This window comes from Phoenix dactylifera, unplaced genomic scaffold (genome assembly GCF_009389715.1).
Source record: "Phoenix dactylifera cultivar Barhee BC4 unplaced genomic scaffold, palm_55x_up_171113_PBpolish2nd_filt_p 001151F, whole genome shotgun sequence".
Classification (NCBI taxonomy): Eukaryota; Viridiplantae; Streptophyta; class Magnoliopsida; order Arecales; family Arecaceae; genus Phoenix; species Phoenix dactylifera.
In genome coordinates this window covers 83,297-105,275 of record NW_024068490.1, presented here as the reverse complement: position 1 = coordinate 105,275, position 21,979 = coordinate 83,297, and the positions used below count along the sequence as shown (strand labels likewise).

The 21,979-nt window shown below is 37.3% G+C and overlaps 1 protein-coding gene across 4 annotated transcripts; it reads right to left on the bottom strand.

Annotated features, from left to right (window-relative positions):
- Positions 1–300: 300 nt before the first annotated feature.
- Positions 301–21,726, bottom strand: LOC120103833 (ubiquitin carboxyl-terminal hydrolase 9-like). Of its 4 annotated transcripts, none has more exons than XM_039121603.1 (14): positions 21,611–21,726; positions 21,210–21,466; positions 17,198–17,422; positions 16,011–16,155; positions 11,153–11,212; positions 10,974–11,069; positions 9,994–10,389; positions 9,709–9,849; positions 5,451–5,621; positions 3,963–4,220; positions 3,729–3,877; positions 1,644–2,210; positions 1,276–1,552; positions 301–1,092 (listed from the first exon to the last, which is right to left on the bottom strand). In XM_039121603.1, the coding sequence occupies exons 2-14, from the start codon at positions 21,356–21,358 to the stop codon at positions 922–924; spliced, it is 2,805 nt and encodes a 934-aa protein (XP_038977531.1). In that variant the 5' UTR covers positions 21,359–21,466; positions 21,611–21,726; the 3' UTR covers positions 301–921. The 4 variants fall into 4 exon arrangements, with proteins under 4 accessions (XP_038977531.1, XP_038977532.1, XP_038977533.1 ...); XM_039121604.1 differs by having other exon boundaries at positions 21,656–21,670; XM_039121605.1 differs by having other exon boundaries at positions 1,644–2,177; positions 21,210–21,725.
- Positions 21,727–21,979: the final 253 nt, after the last annotated feature.

Here is a 21,979-nt window from a genome sequence, read left to right as displayed (position 1 = left end):
AAATGATGATCATCCAACTATCTAATCCACCTATTCAATATATTTTGTATGACATTTTATCTTAGATTGTAGCAGGTTAGAGCATTGCAATAGTTCATTTTAGTAATGCCTCATTATATATGATTTTAGATTCTTCCAAACAAACAATCCAAATCAAATTTCCAACATCCAAACAGAAGGGTAAATTTATCACTTCATAGATAAACTAAAAGTTCTTTCATTTTTAAACCAGACTTAAGGGAAACCAACCAAAATGCAGAAATTCCAGATAGAATAAAATCAGATGGACAGACAGAACCATAATAAACACCAAGTACAACAATTCCACCTGAAACAACTCTCATTATTCCAAGTTTGGCTTCCAGTTTTACCTATGCCACAAACAAATGTAGCCCAAGGGAATGTGAAGTTGCCTGCATAGAAAAAACTAACTGCAGGTTACAAGCAAAAGTCTAGATAACCCTAGGTACCCTGCCCATGGGTAAAGTGCTTACAGAAAGTAAGTATAAAATTTGATATAGATCAAGAACACAAATAACTCAATTTCACCACTAAATGGGAAGAGAGAGAAAAATGGAACCTTATATGATGAGTTTTTTGGTAACATAACCTTATATAATGATTAATACTCAAGAATATAAAAAAGATCAAACCCAAAATTTCTAACACAGGAATGAGCCGCCTGATCAGCTGTACTAACTAGAATTTGGACACCACTTCCGGCCTGTCAACATGTATAGAGCAACAGATATTCGACAGCCAGTTGACAAGCCGAAACTCCTGCTTATCACCCCACAACCAGGGCCGTCACAAACACCATAGCAGCAGAGTCAGCTACTTCAAGCAACTTGGTCATCATTTCTAGCAGTATCAGAACAACTGAATCATGGCTTTAAAAGTGAAGCCCATGCTACTCCATACTCAGCAACTTGTTGAATTAGTGGAGGATGATGTTTCCTCCACACTCATCTTGGAATCATCTTTAACTCGCCGATAGAACAGCACATAAGCTGCTGATGTCTTGATTTCATCCTCATTCACAGGGGAAACATGACTGTCAGCAAAATGATACCAGCTGTCCTCTTCTATTAACTGAAACATCAAAAAAAAAAAATCAAATATATGTACATATGCTCTTGCTCAATTATGTGCAATGAATCAAGTATAAATATCGCCAAATACAATCATCATCATATTCTATAGCTTATCAAGGACAATATGAAGCTCCAGTAAAAGAAAAGAAAACATAAAGCATATCATAACAATGGTAAATACCGTTGCATATGCAGAGTAGTGACCGCCACCTAAGCCACCATAATGGTTGCTGATAGCATAGAGTTCGTATACATAAGAATGGGGACCAACAGCCCTGTGTTTCACGTACTTGCTTAAATCAAGATTGTGAACAGGGAAGTTCACAAAGGTGTCAAGTTTGTTCTTCAAGAATCGACTGTAAGAGAATCGTTTCAAGTGAACTACTAAGATTTCGGGCAACCTCCATAGGTCCAGCTTCTTTGTTGCTTGCCTGTGTTCCTTGCAGCTAGGACAATACCTACAACAAAGAAAAGGAATCATAACTATTGAAAATATTAAAAACCTAGCTTCTCAGATTGTCGTGCACATTAAAAGGCAAAGAGACCAACCACATGTCATCAGGGCCTAGAGGTTCCTCCTTTAAGAATGTTTCCAAGCATGAAAACAAAGTGACTGCCTCCTGCCGTGTTTTCTTCAACATAAATCCAGACTTGAAAACTTCAGGTAGATCCTCAAGGAAGCTGAAATCATATAGTTCATGTTCTCTGTCTGACCAGTCCATCAATACCCTTATGCAAGATACAGGAAAAACACTAGAATCAGTGTCAATGAAGGTTCTGCTGACACCCTTCTCATCAGTTAAAGCAAGCTGCAAGGATGGAAGCCCATTAGCTCTCTCTTCCAATTCCATATTGGATGTGGATATGTCCTTGTCACTTGAACAAGTACCATCATCTGTCAGAACAATAGAATCCAAACTTGGCCCACCACCATTTTCCTTGCTAAATTTGACCTGATTCATGGGAGGAAATGCTTTTGCTCGCAGCAATGGTGCAAGCACAGCACTCACTGCAGCATGGATGTTTGCCCCAGTTACAGAGTCCTTGGATAAATAGGTAACCAAGGGAGTTCCAATAAGCTTCCTGAGAACATTAAACTGAGGCTCGGATAAAAATCTGGATAATAAAGAGTTAGATGAGTATCACAGTGAGTTCATAAGTATACATTTGACCACAAAATTGTCGTTTTAAAATAAAAGCATTGATACTACCCAGCAAAACCAATAAAAAGTACAACAAAAGAAAGCACACAAAAATCCAAAACTTGATGGCTTAAGCTATCAAAATCCCAAAAGAAAACATCAACAGATCCACTAAACCAATACAGAATTCAAAAAAGAAATCCCAAAAAAATTGATAATAAACATAAATAATTTATTAAGTAGAAGAGTGGAAACGGAGATCTCTTTACATACCATGCCACAATGCCATGCTGATCAATGAGTTTGCAAACAGAAGCAAGGAATGTCCCCAAAGCTCTAAAGATAATTGAAAAAATAGGAAATTTATTTAACCAAAACAGAGTTGATGTTTGTAGATCTTGAAAAGTGAGGCAGATGAAAGACCATCGTGAACAACATGAAACATGTTCTGACTACTACAAAAATAAATACCAAGCACTGAATGCCAAAAATAAAGTAGATATACCCTCAATTGGTGGTGACAAACTACTGTTGTGCATGCAGAAAATCATATACGGATCAAACCTGTACTATAATAATGTCAATGCCAGGTTATGATCTCCACCTGGCATCTCCACCAGTGGGTGACGCCACAATCTTCCACTCTGCAGAAATCTGACCATTGAACACATGTCCAAGGGCCCCCTTACCATGTGTGTGCAGGTGCTTTCTACATTACTACAGAACAAGTTGTCAAGTCTATATTTCTACCCCCGTTATGACCCTATGTTGTGTCTTCAACTCTTCCTAAAATCTTGGAATATTGGTTGCATTTCCGTCCAGTGGTTAATGTATCTACTGTATATAATGTCAAGAGTTCTGGTTACTTTTCCACTCAATCACCTCAACTGAAGAGAAAGGACTATAAGATGGATGGTGATGAACCCATCCTTCTGAAGTGCGGTTATGCTTGCAACCAATGACCCATGCAATGATGACCTCACAATTCAAGACTCAGTCCTCCGAAGGATCCTCGATTACAAGTCTCATGAAAGTGTACAAGGATAATAAGTTAACTGCATTCTCGCACAAAGTTCACCCACATGCACCCATGCATGTGCACAGGTATGCAGACAGAAATACAGCACCAGATTCATTTTAGAAAAAATGGAAAAGACGCAAATAGTTAAAAAAAAAGGTACAACCTATGAATGAAACAATTGCATGCATTTAGCATTAAGAACATGAAGGAAAACCATCCTTTGTCTAAGACATCATAACATAGTAAAAGACATCATAAACAAAAGACAACAGTAAGTGTTGGTTTGGACAGCATTCATGCATGTTCAAGTAAACCAAGTGAGCATTCCATAGTTAGCAAACTACAAATTTTTCAAAAAAAAAAAATCATGGTTAGTAATAACCTTATGAATACGTGTAAATATTAAATATGAAGCATCTCTTAAACAGAGGCAGTATGGACAATCATTGAATGTGATCCTGAAGAACTTACTTGTTTGTTCTCCTATGCATTATCTCTAATCTCAGTAATTTATCATGAGTTATTGGAACTCTGTAGGCTACAATATGCTCCTCATCTTTTATACTAGATAGTGACTCAAAGGGATTCTCCAGGTAGCGATAGATACGGTGGTCGTAAACCTGAAAATCAGAAAGTAGATGCTGCAATTTTGTAGTATTACAATTAAAAAAAATATATAGATAATAAGCAGTCACAAAATTTTACCTCTGCAAGCAATAATGCTTCAGAACTCTTTAAGCAACAAGATGTACTCAAGGCTCGAATTAGATCTTTACAACAACCATTTTTTGGTAAAGTTACAGTGAAAGGCATGGGGAGAGAACTCCCATCACCACTGAATATGGTAACAGTCATCATCCGCGTAACTGTTGAAGGTAGCGGCAATGACAAGTACATGAAGGGATCAAATGTTACAGAGACTTTGCTGCAAACTGGGCATACCAATGTTGACTTGTATTGACCCTGGAGATGTCCATCATTTTCACTGTCAAAAATCTTGAAAAAAATCTTCTAACCATAAACCAAATCAGAACATTGTATTATGCCATTGAAAGTATTTATCTTCGTGTCCATCTAAGGAATAAGAAAGAGATCTGAATGAAGACCCTTATCTTATTTTATTTCTAAGAAGTTGTAGGCGATCATCAACAAATAGTATATTTATATCAGATTATTTGTCATCAATTTGCAATAATAGGATAGGGGGTTCCAAACCATAGGACCATCTCTCTGTGTCTCTATGTATGTATGTGTGTATGTGTGTGGATCTGGCAATTAACTACTTAAATTGCCATCAACTTTTCAGAAAAAATCACTTGCATAAAAATATTTTAATAGCACATTAGTGAAAATATGAGAAAAATTATGTCCAGTTGCATAACTATGTCTCGCATGCTTGTCCTTAACTGATCTTAGTATATTGTAATATTGATTACAATGAAGTGTCTCTTATCCTTTGTTTGTCTTTGCTAACAATGGGCGACACTATTTCTGACAATTTGAAAATATATGCAGTTATTAAAAGTTGCACATATGCAGCACCTTCCTTCAAGGAAAACATTCCTCAAAAATTAATTGCGGCAAAAGGGTTCAGCTTAAGCAGCTTTAGGGCATGTTTGGTTTTGCTTGAAGTCATTTTGCAGCTTTTAAAGTAAAAAAAAAGTACTTTAAAATGCTTGGTAACATCATCGGAGATGCACTAATACAAGAAGCAGAAAACAAAAAAGCACTTTTAAGAGAAGCTAGAAAAACCAGATTCTAGCTTCTTTCATGAAATTGCTCCATACATCTCAAATATAGTAAGCTCATCCATAAAAATTCGGTTGTATAACATGTGATTACCAAACATCAAAAGTACCATACAGTTCTATTTAAGAACCTTAAGAACTGATTTTTGAGAACAACTTTTGATAAAAGCAGAAGCAACACCAAACACACCCTTACCTCTGAATATGACAAAGGACAGATAAAATCCACCCTCAAGAATTAGTGACCAAAAGTATGTCTAACTATATAAGGACAACATCCCATCTTTCATTTATTAAAAAGGAACAAATGCATAGGTAACTTAGAAGAACATACGAGAACTAAAAGCACATAACACCTGAAAAAAATCTTCAATCTAGAAGCAAGAAACATTAATCCTAATGTTGGGAGGAGAGAAAAAGAAGAGCAAGTGTAGCAAGTACTTACCTGGCAAACATCCACAATTACAGAATCATTCCGAGCCTTATGGTTTTTCCAACATTCATCAGCAAATTCCTGATCTGGACAACCATCTGCATCTCTTGCTTCAATGTAGGGTTTTTTTCTTACACGATTTAAATCTTCATGCAGCCCATCCAATAGAAATGCAAGAAGCTCCTGACAAAAGAAATGACAATTGTAAATGTCGAAATTATTTTTGAATGACATGGGAAACAATGTCTTCCTTGTCAGACAATGGTAGTTGTAAAACTTGATAAGTAAAATGGACCAAGATGGACATACCTAGGCTTACCACAAAAGTAACTGACTAATGTAAATGTTCACACAGTCATGAAATGGACTGAATATCTACTGAGTAATGTAAGTGTCTGAGACCATGCTATATACGATAGGTATTCATGGAAGTACGATAAAAAAATTACACCGCAGAAACAAAGCACGATTGATATCTTTTAAGATGCAGAGCTACATTGAACAGGCAAAAACAAAATTAAAGAATTGGAGTCAAGATCTGAACAATGACTACAGAAGATTTTTCAGAATCAAACCATCCCTTTCCTCATATTTTAGATTTTTACCTTCTCCATGCCTCGTTGCCACCATATGTTCAATTGCTACTCAGCAAATGCACGACATAAAAGTGAAAGAAAGTAAGAAAATTTTCTCAAAATGTAGGAATGCTAATTTCATATGGTTAAGGCTGTTGCAGTTAAAACTTGAACATACAATATGCTTTAAACAGATAATGCTGCACATAAAATAGCATCAAGCATACAATTCCTTTCTTTTACATGAAACCCAAGGCTGCAACAAATTCCCTATTCTTACTTAAACAATTGTAATCCACCATAGATTAGTAATTGCAATATGTCTCTTGAAAAGGGAGCAGACACAGAGGCCGACCGGATGCATGAGTACAAAGCAGTATTGCCGCAAAAAGAAAGGGGAGCAGAGCAGAAAGCAAAAGTTGTCTTGCCACATAAGCAACATCAAGCTTTCCTACACCTAAATTCCTAGGCTAATCATCTCAAGCTTAAATAATTTTAGGTCCCAAAAGAAATAAATGTGAGGAAGCACAAAGCTTCAAGGCCGTGTTACTTGTAAGCTCTCTACCACCAGGGAGCACTTGCACCCTAATGCAAGAATCCATCAAATTAAACTTCCAAGGAAACAGAGCTTCGTTCTTGATTTACAAACTGATTTTACATCAGTTGTTTCTAATGCAAGGTGCTCATCCTCAAGATTACCTGGGACTCATGAAAGAACCATCTGAATCATCCAATGTTGTGATTGTAAGGGATAATTAAAATAAAACCTTGGTTTATTCATCTTGAAAATGTTCCTCTTGACAATCATGACACTTCAAAAAGTTCACAATTATGTTCTCTGAAAGATTTGGAGAAAGGTTTAGCAAGTATCAATTTCTTATAGGGATCATGGACAGAACTGACTTCCACGAATAATGACACATGCTCAAGCAGCACAGATGCACAAATATCTACAAGATCCATCAAGATGCTAGAAGTCCACACCCAGGTGATGCCTCCAAAGGAGGTGGGTAAGACACTTTAAAGTGGCTAAAAAGTGGAGAAGCCACCTTGATTCTGTATTTTAGAGATTATACAAATCACTATATTAGTTAGATTTAGCTAATCTCCAAAAGAATAAGGATTCAACAATCGATGGACTCCCCTGACCCTCCAATATATGTCTGTTTCCTCGAGACTAGGACAATCTTGAGCGCCTTCTTCTCCTACAGGTTTACATGCATATGCACATGTATACATTTACAAGGGAAGGAAGATGATGTATTTACCTTATCGCTATCTGTAAAAACATCATGACATAGGAAAAGAGTTTCAGTGAAGTGGAACTCAATCAGCCTCATTTAAGGGAGTAAAGGTGGCGATGAGATGGATGAATTCATAGGCAAAGAATGACTCTCCGCAGATTATATACAGTCTCATGAGCTAGAAAGTAGATTGCCAAGCCTCATGGTTTTTCATTATTTATAGAGATCATCAAGCTTTCAATCTCCCTTACAACATTTTTTTTTCTAAACTTGCTAAACATTATTTCGTTAGATTTCAACTACTACGATGGGCATGTATACCATATATATGAAGGAATCTTCAACTCTAATGCCAAACTGATGTAACCCTTACGAAATAGAGCTGTAATGTGATGGGCTTAAAAGTGTACAATGAAATGCTGGAGGAAGAAAAGGAGGAAAAAAGAATCCCCTAGAAGGGGGGTTGGGGAGGAGCAAAACAACTAATAATTATTTTTATTCAGCTCTCCACCGTGAAGATAAGCTGTTCACCACATATCCATCAAGTTACTCAAACCCTAAGAAAAATCATTATAGAATCCTTCATCAAATACCATATCTAGGTTTTTTAATCACATGACCATCATAACAGATCACACTGGCGAAAGAAAGCCTCACTTTAAGTGACTACTTATGATGCATGGTGCTCATGCACCCCTATCTGGTTGATGAAAGCCAGATCAAGAAGCCTGTTATGTACAAGCACAGCCTCCATCTTTAAAGAAAAAGAAAAAGAGGGGTCTCAGCAGAGAGAAATGGAGTGGCACGGGTATTAAAACATAGTGTAAGTGTTTGATGCAAAGGATGAAGAGAACTCAAAACAGAATTTAGTTAGCAAAATTTAAGACTTCATAAAACATAGGAAAAAAATATCATGTTCACTTAAAAAGCATTAGTTTTAAAGAGTATGAGAAAAGAATGATTAAATCGATAGCTAAATTTGAATATGAAGAAGAAACTCTGAAATTCAAATTCTCTGTTTACAAATTCAAATTTGAATACCCCATGTTTACAAGCTCATGTATTAGAGATCATCATTAAATAAGTAGAACTCAAAAATTGGACCCCCAAAATCCCTTCAATTTCGTGGTTACGAAAGAATAGCTAAGCTCTTGTGTAAAATGAGGAAGCAAACATAAAAAAGATTTATTTTAAGAAAGATAAAAGTTTATAAAATTAAATCATGTCCCTCCTTTCTCCAGTTCCTAGTTAGGGCAACTCATGTTGTGTACTTCTGAGAGCTTTCTGGCTACTCGAGATAAACGAAAAATATGTCTCACGCAAGGTCCGCCGTACCGGTACCGGTCGGCGTACCGGTGGCCGGCCGGACCGGTACGGTACCGGTCCGGTCCGGTACGTACCGGCTGGTACCGGTCCCGTACCGGCCGGTACGCGGTGGTTTCAAAAACCACAGCGCGCGGCGCTGTGGTTCTATAAAAAAAAAAAAATCGTACCGGTGCGAACCGGCTGGTTTGCACCGGTACGAGGCCGGTACCGGCCGGTACGGGCCCGAACCGGCCGGTACGGGCCCGAACCGGCCGGTACGGGCCCGAACCGGCCGGTACGGGCCCGAACCGGCCGGTACGGGCCCGTACCGGCCGGTACGGATAAAAAACCGGGAAATACCGATTTTTTATCCGTTCCGATACCGGTCCACGGCCGGACCGGTACGTACCGGCCCGTACCGGCCGGTACGGGCCGGTACAGCATTCCATGGTCTCACGAGTTCCCTGCACATGGGTGACTTGGAATGTGAAGAACACAATGGTTGGTGGAAAATCATAAGGGTATTTTAAGGATATATCTATTCTTGGTCTTTGTAAGGGATATTGTAAGAAAAGAATTATTGGACTGAAGGTGTAAAAGTTTGGGAAATATTCTGGCATTTATATAATTTTATGATTTTAATGAATTCAGTTTATAGTACATTTATCAATAGATTCAGAAAATAACGAACAAGATGAATTGAACCAATATTGTTCATGTTTTCGTAGCCTTCTTCGATACTTGGTAAGTACGTTTTTAAATGACAAACATATGAACAAGAGTGACATTGTAGAGTGCATTCCACATCCCACATATAATTTCTGCAACAATGATATGAACCAGTATCATTGAATCTCTTCACACAACTGTGTTTCACCAAGCACTCAGCATATGCAATATTGTAATTGAACCCATGACTAGTCCCATATCCTTGCATACAGAATTGTGAACATTTCATAAATATAATCTGCATGTAACTTCCAAGCCTATATTTCAATTACTCCACTAACTTCAAGTTTAGTGTAATCATAAGGAAACGTATTCATGACCATCAAGACACAAGAAAAAGTCATATAATCTGCAAAAATGAAGGGGAAATCAAGTTCTATTGAAAATAAAGCATGCAATAGTGATGGCAATACTAACTTGAGAATCATGTTGATTATATCCACTAAACTGGGGAGCAAACCGAGCTAGTTTTGCTTTAAATGCACGTGGTGCAATTGATGTCCGTCCTGATGACCATAATTTCCTTAATAACTCCCCAAATGCAATTGCAAGCTCACCCTGCACAATCATCACAGAAATTCGTAGCTTTGTAATGGAGGTTTCCTATACAAAATCTGCTAATAGAATTTTGCATAGCTTCCTGATGGACTGAATATGAAAACAAGTAAATAACTAAGTTAAAGAACGAGAAAAGGATCTTACTTGCATTCCCAAAGGATTCTCCTCATTTATCTCATCACTATAATCTTTCAAAAAGTACTCAACCACAGGGGGTGTGTGAACTAAACATTGAATGGCACTGTTCATGAAACAAGTGTTGCCCAGATTATGCAATCCTGTCAGTCCGCGACCATCTACTTTTGACCCATTGTTTAAAATGCCATCACCATCTGCATCCCTTAGTGGTAAGCTAAAACTATTCCCCTGTAGCAAATGGGTGCCAAATCCAGTTGAATTACTATTAGATAAAGTGGGGCCTCCAGCAATTGTAATAGATGACCTTGAAGGTTCCAATGGGACCAAAGCATATTCATTTCCTGTTGGATTTGTGTTAAAATTAGAAGGCCAAATCCCATCACGTTGCACCTCCAAAAGAATCTGCACAAGTAAATAATGCCTTTGCAGATTAACAAATGAACTTCCAAACTCTAATTCAGACATAACTTGCTAAGTCCAAACATTTAAAAAGACTAAGACTAAACAATGACAAGCCAAACCATATTTTTAGAAAACAGTACAAGAAATCTTTATCAAATACACTCTGTATTTCAAAACATATTAAAAGAAGAAAAGAAAGAACCAGTAATTATGTTGGGAGGATAGAATTATCATAAGAATAGACATGGAGAAAACCTCCAAATGGTGATGTTTAAGGAGAGAGCAAAGTACTTTCAGCAACTCCAAAGGAGATGTTATTTGGAGTTTGGACTCGAATAGATATTACATTCAAGTGCTATAGAATAGTCCAGGGCTATTCTTGTTCACAAATAAATCTGGAGAATATAGAAAGAGCTGTGATAAAGCTCAGCAGTGATCCATTATCTGAAAAAAGTCAGTCGCAATCTTTATTATAGTCTATATGTTCATTCCATAGAATACTGGTAACTTCTACAATGAGTTGATGACCCAAATAAGTCCCAAAACATGCCATGACATAGAATAATATGTACTGATGCCCTTACCTCCTGGTCCACCTGCAACTGAGCGTCCTCTAAGGTTTGATCAAAGTTGGTCAAAATATAATTTTTACTCTTTTCATAATAGTCCCAAATACGGGCCTGCAAATCAAATATAAAACAGTGTTTAACTGATATAAAATGTATGTAGAGTGAACCCAAAGCTTAACAATGGGAAGACATGCCTTCGACTGTTCCAGCTCAAGGAGTGCACAAACAATTTTGTAAAGCTCACCTACCGAAGCCTGAAATGAACAAATCATAAGTCAGTATCTTTAAGATTTCGTTTGTGAATTCTACAAACTGGATCAGAGTTAAGAAAATTGGTTCTATAGTACCTGTTGGATCATCCACTATATACTCAAAAATTCATAAATGCATGTTATGTGTTCACATGAGGGCACATGCATGTCTCATAACATGCATTTAACTACCATAATGTTATGTGTTCATCTACCACCATAATGTTATTAGATGGTAATTAAATGCATGTTATGTGTGTGCATTTGCACATGAGGGCACATGCATGTCTGAGTGTTTGTCTGGATATATGAGTTACTGCAGTACATAAAGTCAAAGAACAAACTTCTTTTCACTTTTCAGTGATTCCAGAAAATCACAAAATCAAAATGGTACCAATATATATTGCAGAGAAAATCATAACATGCTGAAGAATTCATGAGTTTTCAACTGGACCTGAGAATTTAATAGATGAAAGAATGTGCATATGTCCAATGCCTCATCATTGCTTACTCAAGCTATTAATATCACATGCAGATGGCACAAATATTTTTATACATGCACTATAACAACCAAGCGAGCACTCATAGATTCTGTTTAATTCTATATTGACTGAGATTCATAACCTAAAAGTATTCTCATCAACCACTAAGCCATGGGCCCTCTTATCAAATAGCTAGAAGCAACTTCATGGATCCAAATGCAAATGGCATGCATGCAAGGTTTCGGGAGGATTCAGCTAGAAAATCAGAACCAGAGAGAGTGATCCCAGAAGTGTCCCTTGAATTGGCCCTTTAATCTATGCATTAAATGGGAGTCCTATCATTAATCATAAATAATTAAGTATTTGATTAATTTTTTTCAGTTTCTTGTGAAAAAGTTTAGTATTATGTGTTGTCTTTGAGCATTTCATAGTGTCTTCTCATATTTTGTATTCATCCATTCTAGTGAAGGTTGAATTCTCTTATTTATTCCAAAGAGATGGGGAGATGTTCCATGCCTATGCAATATATAGGGGTAGTTTGTAGGAAGAACAAGTTATTTGAAATTAAAATTATCTTATTTTAGTAGAGAAGTGTGATCTTCTGAAGTTATCTTGCTCTTATCCCCTTGGAGCTCGTGTGTGCAAGCCTACTTTGTGATTGCTCTTGTACTCCCTTCTCCACTTCTCCATTGCTTGGAGTCAGAAAGGATAAAGAGAATAAAAAGGAGTAAGGGCAGTCAGCAACTCCAGTTAGAATGAAAAAAGAAAAGCTTAGATGGGAGAAAAGAACAAAGAAAGAATGAGAAAGAAGACATCCCGTTATATCAGACAATTTATAGCAGCCATCCTGATTATTCCTGCAAAACAACTAAATTGCATCCCTAATTGATAAATTAATTTAAAGGCTTCTAGTGGCCATGACAGTAATCACATATATAAAGACTAGTAAGATATGATAGTTTGGTTCCTCATTCATAAAGCCAGCACCAAAATAGTTAAGACAAGGATTGGTCATTACAGATGACATGGATAGTCACATTGATTGAATAGGTACATGCTAGTGATATTTGAGAGCAGTATGGAGCCAGCTGAATTAACAAAGCTTAGATACACTGGCATAATAAAATAGTTGAAGATATCAAAAGAGAGGTAATTTTTAAGATGTGCCACTCTTAAGACAGTGAATTCGGAGCAGGTTATCAAAAATGAAATAAGAATTTGACCAATGAGACATGAAATAGCAAAGAAGTGGATTAGAGTTAATATACACATGTAAATGGTTAATAAATTATCTTCATAGGAAAGCCAAAGGTTTATAGAAAATTATCACAATGAGTGACCAACTAACAAGAACCACTTTAGACAAGGATGTTTAAGGTCCCCAAAAGCATAAACATAGACACCTCCTATGCATGCAAGTCATACTGCACGAGTTGAAAGTCAACTCAACTCAACTAAGCCTTAATCCCAAACTACTTAGGGTTGGCTGCATGAATCCTTTTCCTCCATTCCACTCTATTGAGAGCCACACTTTTTGAAATATGTAGCAACATTAAGCCCTCCTTTCTACTTCATTCTATGTGATTTTCAGTCTACATCTACCCCCGTTTAATTCTACATGTATCAAATACTCTTTCATACTGGTGTATCCCTCAACCTATGTTGTACATGTCAAAACCATCTAAGTCATCCTTCTCTAATTTGTCCTTATTTGGAACTACCTCCACCTTTTTACGAATGACTTCATTTCTCATTCTAAGTTTTATTGTATTACCACATAGCTATTTCAACATTCTCATGTCAGCCATACTCATTTTGTATACATGCTGTTTTCTAACTACCCAACATTAGGTATCATAAAGCATAGCTGGTCATATAGCTTTTCTATAAATTTTTTTCTTCAACTTGACAAATATCTTATCACATAACATCCCAGTCGTACTTCTTCATTTTATCTATCCTACTTTTATCCTATAGATAGCATCCTCTTCAATATCTCCTTATGAATAATCAATACTGCATACCGAAATGATCACTCTTAGAAACTTCGGGATTCTTAATTTTCACTCCACCTTTATCTCTATTTCTAATTTTACTAAAACTATATTCTATACTCCATCCTCATCCTCGTTAACTTGAAACTCATTCTAATACACTTACAATTAACTCCAACCAAGGTACGTGGAACCGACCGAACTGACATATCGGTGAAGACCGGTACCGAACCGAACCGATTCTACTTAAAAAAAACGCGCGGATGCGTTCGGCCACCCGCGTGGGCTTGCTGCCCTGCGCGAAGAGCCCGCACGGGGAATCGCGCGCGTGCGATTCCCTACGCGTGGAACACGCGCAGGCGCGAGTCGAGGACGCATTTCCCCACTCGCGCCCACGCCCCTGCGCGCGGGCCTCTCCTTTTTTTTTCCCCTTCTCCTATTCTTCTTCCTGACCCTTCTCCTCTCCTTCCCGAACTGTCTCCTCTCCTTTTTTCCCCTCTCTCCTCTTCTCTTCTCCTCTCTTCCCCCCTTCTCCCGCGAGCAAAGAAGGGGCCGGAACCGCACCGGAGAACGGATGATCCTCATCAGCCCGAGGGAGGAGGTAGGCTTCTTCTTCCTCTTCTTCCTCTTCTTCCTCTTCTTTCTTCATCTTTCTTCTTCTTTCCTTTTCTTCCTCTTCTCCTTCCCCGGTGCCGGTACCGGGTCCGGTTCGCACCGGTACCAGGCTTGAACTGGTACGAACCACACCGGTGCGGTTCGCACCAGTACTAGCAAGGAACCGTTCTGTGGCTGTAACATACAAGTGCTGGCCGACACCGGTACGGTACAGGCTGAACCGGTTAGTTCCGACCAGTTCAGCAAACCATGACTCCAACCTTAGTTTCATCCACTAAGACATTCAACTGCAAATAGCATGCATTGAGGAATATCATTTTGAATATGCCTAATAAGCTCATCCATACTAGAATAAAAAGGTAAGGGCTTAAAGCAGATACTTGGTGTAAACCAATTGTCATTGAAAACTTATAAGTATTACCACCAGTAGTCCTCATTCTAGTAACTACTCCGTTATACATATATTTAACCATACTAATATAACTAACAGAAACTCCTTCCTTTTCTAACACCTACCATAAGACTTCTCTAGAGATTCTAGCATATACTTTCTCTAAATGCATAAAAAACTATACAAAACCCTTATCTCTTTTCTCTATATTTTTCCATTACCCTCCGATGGAGAAGAGTGTCTTCCACAATCAACCTTCCTAGTATAAAAACAAGTTGATTCTTTGATATTCTTGCATCATACTTTAATCCATTCTCAATCACTCTCCCCCAAAGTGTCATAGTATAGCTCATATGCTTAATACCACGATAGTTGGAACAATTTTGAATATCAACTTTATTCTTATAAATTGGTACTATAATGTGCTTCCACTATTCATGAGGCATCTTTTTGATCTTTAAAATCTTATTAAATAAATTAGTCAACCAAGTAACTCTCGTGTCACCTAAACACTTCCAAATCTTAATAGGAATTCTATCAGGTCCGACCACTTTTCCTATTTTCATCTTTTTCATAGCTTTTTTTCATAGATAGGCTAATTCTTCGTGTGTATTTAACATTCCTATCCTCAATGCACTAATATGGCATTTTAAAGTGTCTGCATAACTTTCTTTGAATAGGTTATCAAAATAACTACTCCATCTTTCTTTGAGTTCGTCCTCCTTAACCAAAACATTTTAATTTTCACCTTGGATGCATTTAACCTAAGTTAAGTTTCTAGTTTTCCTTTCTCTTGCTTTTGTAATCTTATACATTTCTTATCATCCTTAATTTCTAATTTGCAGTATAACTCTTCATACACTTTGAACTAGCCTCCAATACCACCTTTTTAACTTTCTTCTTAGACATTTTATAGCTTCCACACACTTCTCTATTCCTATTTTTATATAGTCTTCTATAGCACTCGCTTTTAGCCTAAACCTTCAACTGAACTTTCTCATTCCAGCACCAAGTTTTTTTACCAGATTGCCCCTTTTCTTTTGATTCTCCTCGTATCTCTGTAACCACTTTCTCAATATTGTTAGCCATCTCTTCCACATGAGTTGAAACATTTTAGAAATATATATGTATCTAAAAAGTATTAGCTATCTAAACAAGTATTAGCTATCTAAAAATGCACCTCACTAAAAAAATATTAGCTACCTAAAGACATTAGTACTAGCTACCTAAAAAAGTAGCTTCTTCAACCACACCACAATAAATGACTAGAAATATATAGGTTGCATGTATCATGCTGAAAGGTAAAAAACAGGAAGTACCTTTCTGCTAATCCTAATTGTTCTTTGGGAGTCGTCTCTTGCATCAATTATTTTAAGGCACAGGGGGTAAACTTCTACTCTGAGCTCCTTAACAATAACACCCTCAGAAATAACTTTCCTTGGTAGTTCTGGTCCACCCTTATACCTGCCAAACAACCCAGAAAGATAAAAGTGAATAAGCATTTGGAGAGAAAAAAATGGAAATATGATAACACAGATTATAGGAAAAAAAACTAGTAAATAATTGACTGTATAATATGAAGCTTAAAATAACCACTCATATATATGAAGGTTGGTGCAAAATCAACATGCAACTTAGAGAAAGTCTCTTAACATCCTGACTACTAATCACGTTATTTACAACAAACATAACTTACCGTAAAGATTAGCAATTTGCAAATTTAAAACGAACAGGTAGAGTTCCAATGGTTAACACCCCACCCCCCCCCCCCCCCCACCCCACCCCACCCCCAAAAAAAAGAAAAGAAAAAAGAAAGTCTTTTTTTTTTAAATTCTGAAAGCCACTTGATACCATGAACCCTGATAATTTTCAAAAAATCTCATGAACTACAGAGAACTTTTCAAGATATTTTACTGTTAAATCCAAGAATTTTTTTTCTTGTACTTGTTTACATCGTCTTCAAGATTTTATTTCTTAAAGTGTCTTTCATGATTTCTGAAACTTTTAAAGATTTTTAACAATTTTGAGATTTCTCAAGTTTCTTTTCAGAGTGACAGTTGTTCTTTTGTAAATCACCTTTTATGGATCGGTGGCAAGCTGTGTGGAATAACACTACAACATCACTGGATTGAAGATTGAGATGTTAAAGAATATAAGAGAGAAAGATCAAAAATTCCAAACTCTTTTTGCAACATTATTAAGCAAGGTTCACCATACTAGGGTGCATCACCTCTTACTGGGTGTACCGTATCATAACGATATCGATCAAGACTTGATACAGGCTCATACCAAGTCTCAGTACGCCGAACTAACACCAAGCATGTTGACAATGTATCATACCACGTTATTGATATGAGGTCCGTCCAATACCAAGATTGCAAACTTTGGTATTAAAATTTCAAGTCGATGAAACATTGCATAAGATGTCAAAATTTGATGTCAAAATTTCATATGATCGTTTAATAACAAAAAGAACATTTCTTTAAAAAGTTACAATATGAAATACCATTCAAGGAGCTTCTTCCAAACTTCATGGGGAACCAAAGTATAATCTTCTCCTTCTTGCAGATGCCTCTGAAGATCAAGTTCATTACCTTCTGTGTCTGTTCTATTCAATACAAGCTTAGAATTATCTATTCTTCCAGGTCTCGATAGGATGCTTAGATGGCCCTTGCTAGAATGTTCCCTGAACCTGTCGAACCCCACATATTCTTGCCAGTCCCTCCACCATCTGCATAAGCAATAGACACATATTGCATCGGAATCATGCAACTAAAATTTATGAGCAAGCTTGCTCAGTTGCTTTAACAAAAAAAAAAAAAAAGATAGTTGACTAAGAGAGTTATATAACTTGTAAAGCCTAAAAAGAACTGCAATGTACTCTCAAACTAAAAGGAAATAGAACTTTCTCCATACCAAATTGTTTGACAACATGGTTAAGAAAAAGAAAAGATACATCTTACATGTAGATATGTGATGAGTGAGAAGCATAAAAAGGCTTCTTGCAGTTAAATGATCTACAACTCCATCACTAGAGAATGGGCAACCCTTGTTACCAAGTCAAATACAGGCATAAAGCTGACATTTATATCTATATCCAGGCGCTGAGGAAACCTGACTACCAGAAAAACATAGAAAATTCATCATCGTATGTACTGATCGAGTCCTATCATACAACCAGACACTAAATGAAACTTTATATTATAGGCTTTAAGGCATCATGCAGCAGACCTGATTTGGAAATCAAAATAAGCACTGCTTGAATCTGAAGCAACAAAACCCTAACATGGAAGACTCAAGCTTGAAAATGAATTTCAGATCAGCGAAGTTTCCTGCAGTAGAATAACTTCCACAACCATCCAGGGACGATTCAACCCAAACTTGAAGAAAACTTGAGACAAGTGAGAACTATTAAATGTTCATTTGAAATTATATGTCTTCTAGAAAACCTAAAAGTTGAGGAAGAGCTTTAAACTTGCTTACCAATAAAAAAAAAAGCTTTAAACCCTAAATTTCCCATTTTGAGTCCCTAAACCACTTCCTTTTGAGGAAGAAAGTAGAATATTGCATGCAATATGGTGTCATGATCCAAAGAAAATAAAGTAGGAAGTAGAGGTTGAGGCCAAGCAGAGCACCTCCATACTTAAGCTAAAGCCCACTATAGATATGCTACCTCCTCTCTCGCACAATCCCCATGATTTCCTCTCAAGTAAGATGGCCCTACCAATTAAAATGACAACCTAGAAGAGGTTATCTCGAGATCTTTCATACTTTGCACAAGCTTGATGAAGACAAGATTCATTGAACTTCTATGTTTAGCGAACAATATTCAATATCACCAATAAAATTGCAGCCTTATCTCCTTATCCCCATCAGATTATTAAAAAAATGTCCTTTATCGACATCCCTTAAATAACTTACCCCTCCATGCTCTCCTCTTTTTTTTCCATCATCACCCATGACTACTATACAATATCTGAGGTAAGTCTTATACAGATTGAAAGTTATAGAACTTCTGGCCTTCTTTCTTTTCTTCTCGATGTCTAATTTGTTGTCCAATAGATTGTTTCCTGTGCATGAGGTTCAAGCTGGAAACTGATGGCATCTAATGGTGCACCATGGGTATAATCTCGCCTATACAAAGTCTCCACAATTTCCACTATGCTATACTCTATTTTCTCCAAAACCTAGAGCCTGAAAATAGTTACAACATGAAGTATTTAAAATTTAACTGGGCAAAAGATTCACTTCTAAGCTCTTTTAGCAAACCTTTTCTAATTTATCAAATGTGTTAAAAAGGAATAGGCTACTTAGAGATTTAGTTAAACCCATAATAATCTATTCCATAATTTTTTTAGACTGCTTTTCCTTCCATTCTTTCTTTCTACTTCTCCTAAAGACTGAGATCCCTAGCAACATCGAATAAATGTAGGGATATGTTGGCTGACACAGCAGTTGTAACAGCACCTCTTACTTTAGTTCTCATTTTGCTAAAAAGAAATTGCTGATATGTTTATTTTTCAACCTTCTTTATGCATGGTGAACTCCATAACCTCTTTAAAATGGGGATTCGATCAAGCATCACCCCTCTTTTGTTCTGCATTGAAATTTATTTCCTGTATCAGATTTTCAACTTGTGGATCTAGTCACCGCATTAGATCCATGTCATTTAGTCTTGTAAGGAGATCAATCCCTAAACTAGCTGCAATTTCTTATAATCTCATCCATCGCATATTAAGGCACCATCATCTTGGAAAATTCTTGGTATTTCAAGCCACCTGGGTGTCCCCTTCATCAAGTTAACAACATTCAGATAAAAGCTTTCATGATAATCCAGAGGAAACTTTACTTTTGACAAAAATTTCTTATCCCCTGATGACACACTGCCTATTCTTTGCAAATTTATTTTCTTTTTCATGTAACTTCACATCTGTACACAACATCGTGGTCTCTAACTTTAGAGAAATAAATTGCACTTTCTCTCCTTTTGGCAAGTGAAACCGCAAAGAAACCATCCATGCTAGAGGACCAATCCAACAAAACCTAGGGGCAGTGTCCTAATATAACTCAAGAACCTCTCTATTCAATCAAGGGATCAAAAGCATATTACAACCCATGTGATGAGGTATGATTATTGTCTATATTTTTCAAATATTGAGTTTGTTATCCTCAAGTTTCAAAGTTAATAGTTCACTCTTCAGAAATATCAAAGCCAACTTTTTGTTAAGATCATCTATTGGATTGAAAGTGTAATAGCAGACTGTGTGCCAGTGGTGGGCTGAAAAGATCACTCAACCTTCTTTCCTCCAGCTTAAGTTTCTCACTGTAATATGCATTTGTCACCATGTTGAAGAAAATGCAGAGTGAAAGCTCATGCTGATGTGTCTTGTTGACTCATTCATCACCAATGGGGAATCACAGCCATCAATAATATTTCTCGCATGCATCCCACATGTCATACTCCAGATCTTGAATAATTTGATGACTGTCCATGTACATTGCACATGTAGCAGCTAGTCTACTCTAAAAAGCAAAAAAAAAATGTTCACTAGTGTTTTTCCTTACCTTCCTTTGGTCATACACAATATAGATTATCAAGTTAGCATATAATTTTTATATCATAAAGCTCTTTTAAACACGTACATACACGATGTCACCTACCACCCTCTCTCTCAAAATCGTTTCTCATCCCTCATTAAGTCCTTCTTTTATTAATAAAACTTAAAGAAAACTCATAACAAACATAACTAATCACTTTAATGTGGGACATGAAGCACGGATCTAACAGGATTTAATAGGGGTGGATTGGTCAGAAAGAGTAGAAGCATGGGTGCATCTCTCTCTCTCTCTTTCCCTAAACCTTGTCTCACACATTCTCTCTCTCCAAAGGTGTCACTTCTAATGTTAGATTTCACTCCTTTCATTCTCTATAAAGAATGGATGTATTTGCATAACATCTTCCAATCCCATCTGATGCACATCCGCCCCAAGTGCATATGCCACCCTTCTCCTGACACTTTATTCCACATGAATTGATGGATTTTCATAACTTGATCAAATTCCATCCAATGAGCATCTGACTACTCTCGAATATTGTCTCCCTGTTTCTAATGACTTATTTGAGCTGCCTTCACAGCCTTTCTTATCTTATTTAGGCATGTCACTACCAGGCAAAGGAAAGTCATCTAAAGAGCTGACCTTCAACAATTGCGAAGATATTGAAAAATTAAAGACTGTTTTTAAGAATTGTCATGGCATGGGTACACCTACTGTAGCGCAGTTAATTTGCACCGAAAAGCAACCAGCTTTATCACATATTTTTTTCATCGCAAGAATACATATTTACCAAATTTCGAGCATATGCATTGCGTTGCTCAGAAGAAACTAAAATCCCAAATTTTCAACTACATTAACATAGTCATATAAAGATACAAAATTTTGGCAAAAATCATATAAAGAATAAAACAACAGCTATATGGATTTCAAACATTACCAAAGACAATAAAGAAAAGAATCACCTTTGGGAGACAACGTAGTACAGATCCCCCTCCTTCTGATTAGCCTCCGCGGCTCTGGTCAATTCTAATACGATTTCTTTCTCTTCCTCGGGAGTGCACGGAAGAGAGCTTCCTCCCGAGAGGAAGTTCTCCGAATTGGGAATCGTCATCCTAAGCACCCACAACTAGAACAAGCATCCACTTACAGAAGACCCCTGGCTCTCGAATTCCAGCCAGAAGCACTCCGCGCTCCGTTGTGGCGATCGGAGAAGACGGTTCTGAAATCGAAAAGGTATCAGAGGAGAGTGAAACCGGGAGAAGTCGATCGAAGAAGTGAGGAAAGGATCGCGAGAAAGAGAGAGAGAGATTCGAAACCCTAGATCAAAGCCAATAAAAAAGGGAGGGAAGAGAGGATCTGGGACCAGATATATAGAGATAGAGGGAAGGAGCAGGGGTTAGTAGCCGACGCGAAATTCGGAGAGCGGAAGCCGCTTTATAACAACGAAAGATCTCTCTGGATGATCACGTTAAAGGAAGGACGCAGAAAATTAGAAAAAGAGAACTTGGAAATATACAACAAGGGCTCTGGGTTATATCTTTCGCATGAAAGAAGGATTCACCTTCCTTTTCGCGAATCACCGTTCGATAGCACAGTAGTCGCCTCGAGATCTGTGCATAAGATGCGTGAGGGGTTCGGCTTGCTTTGAGATGTGCGTTGAGTAAGATCAAATGGTCATCAATCATTCTTTCGCGCCAAAAAATGCAAGCCGAAGTCACGATGAGGTCATCCA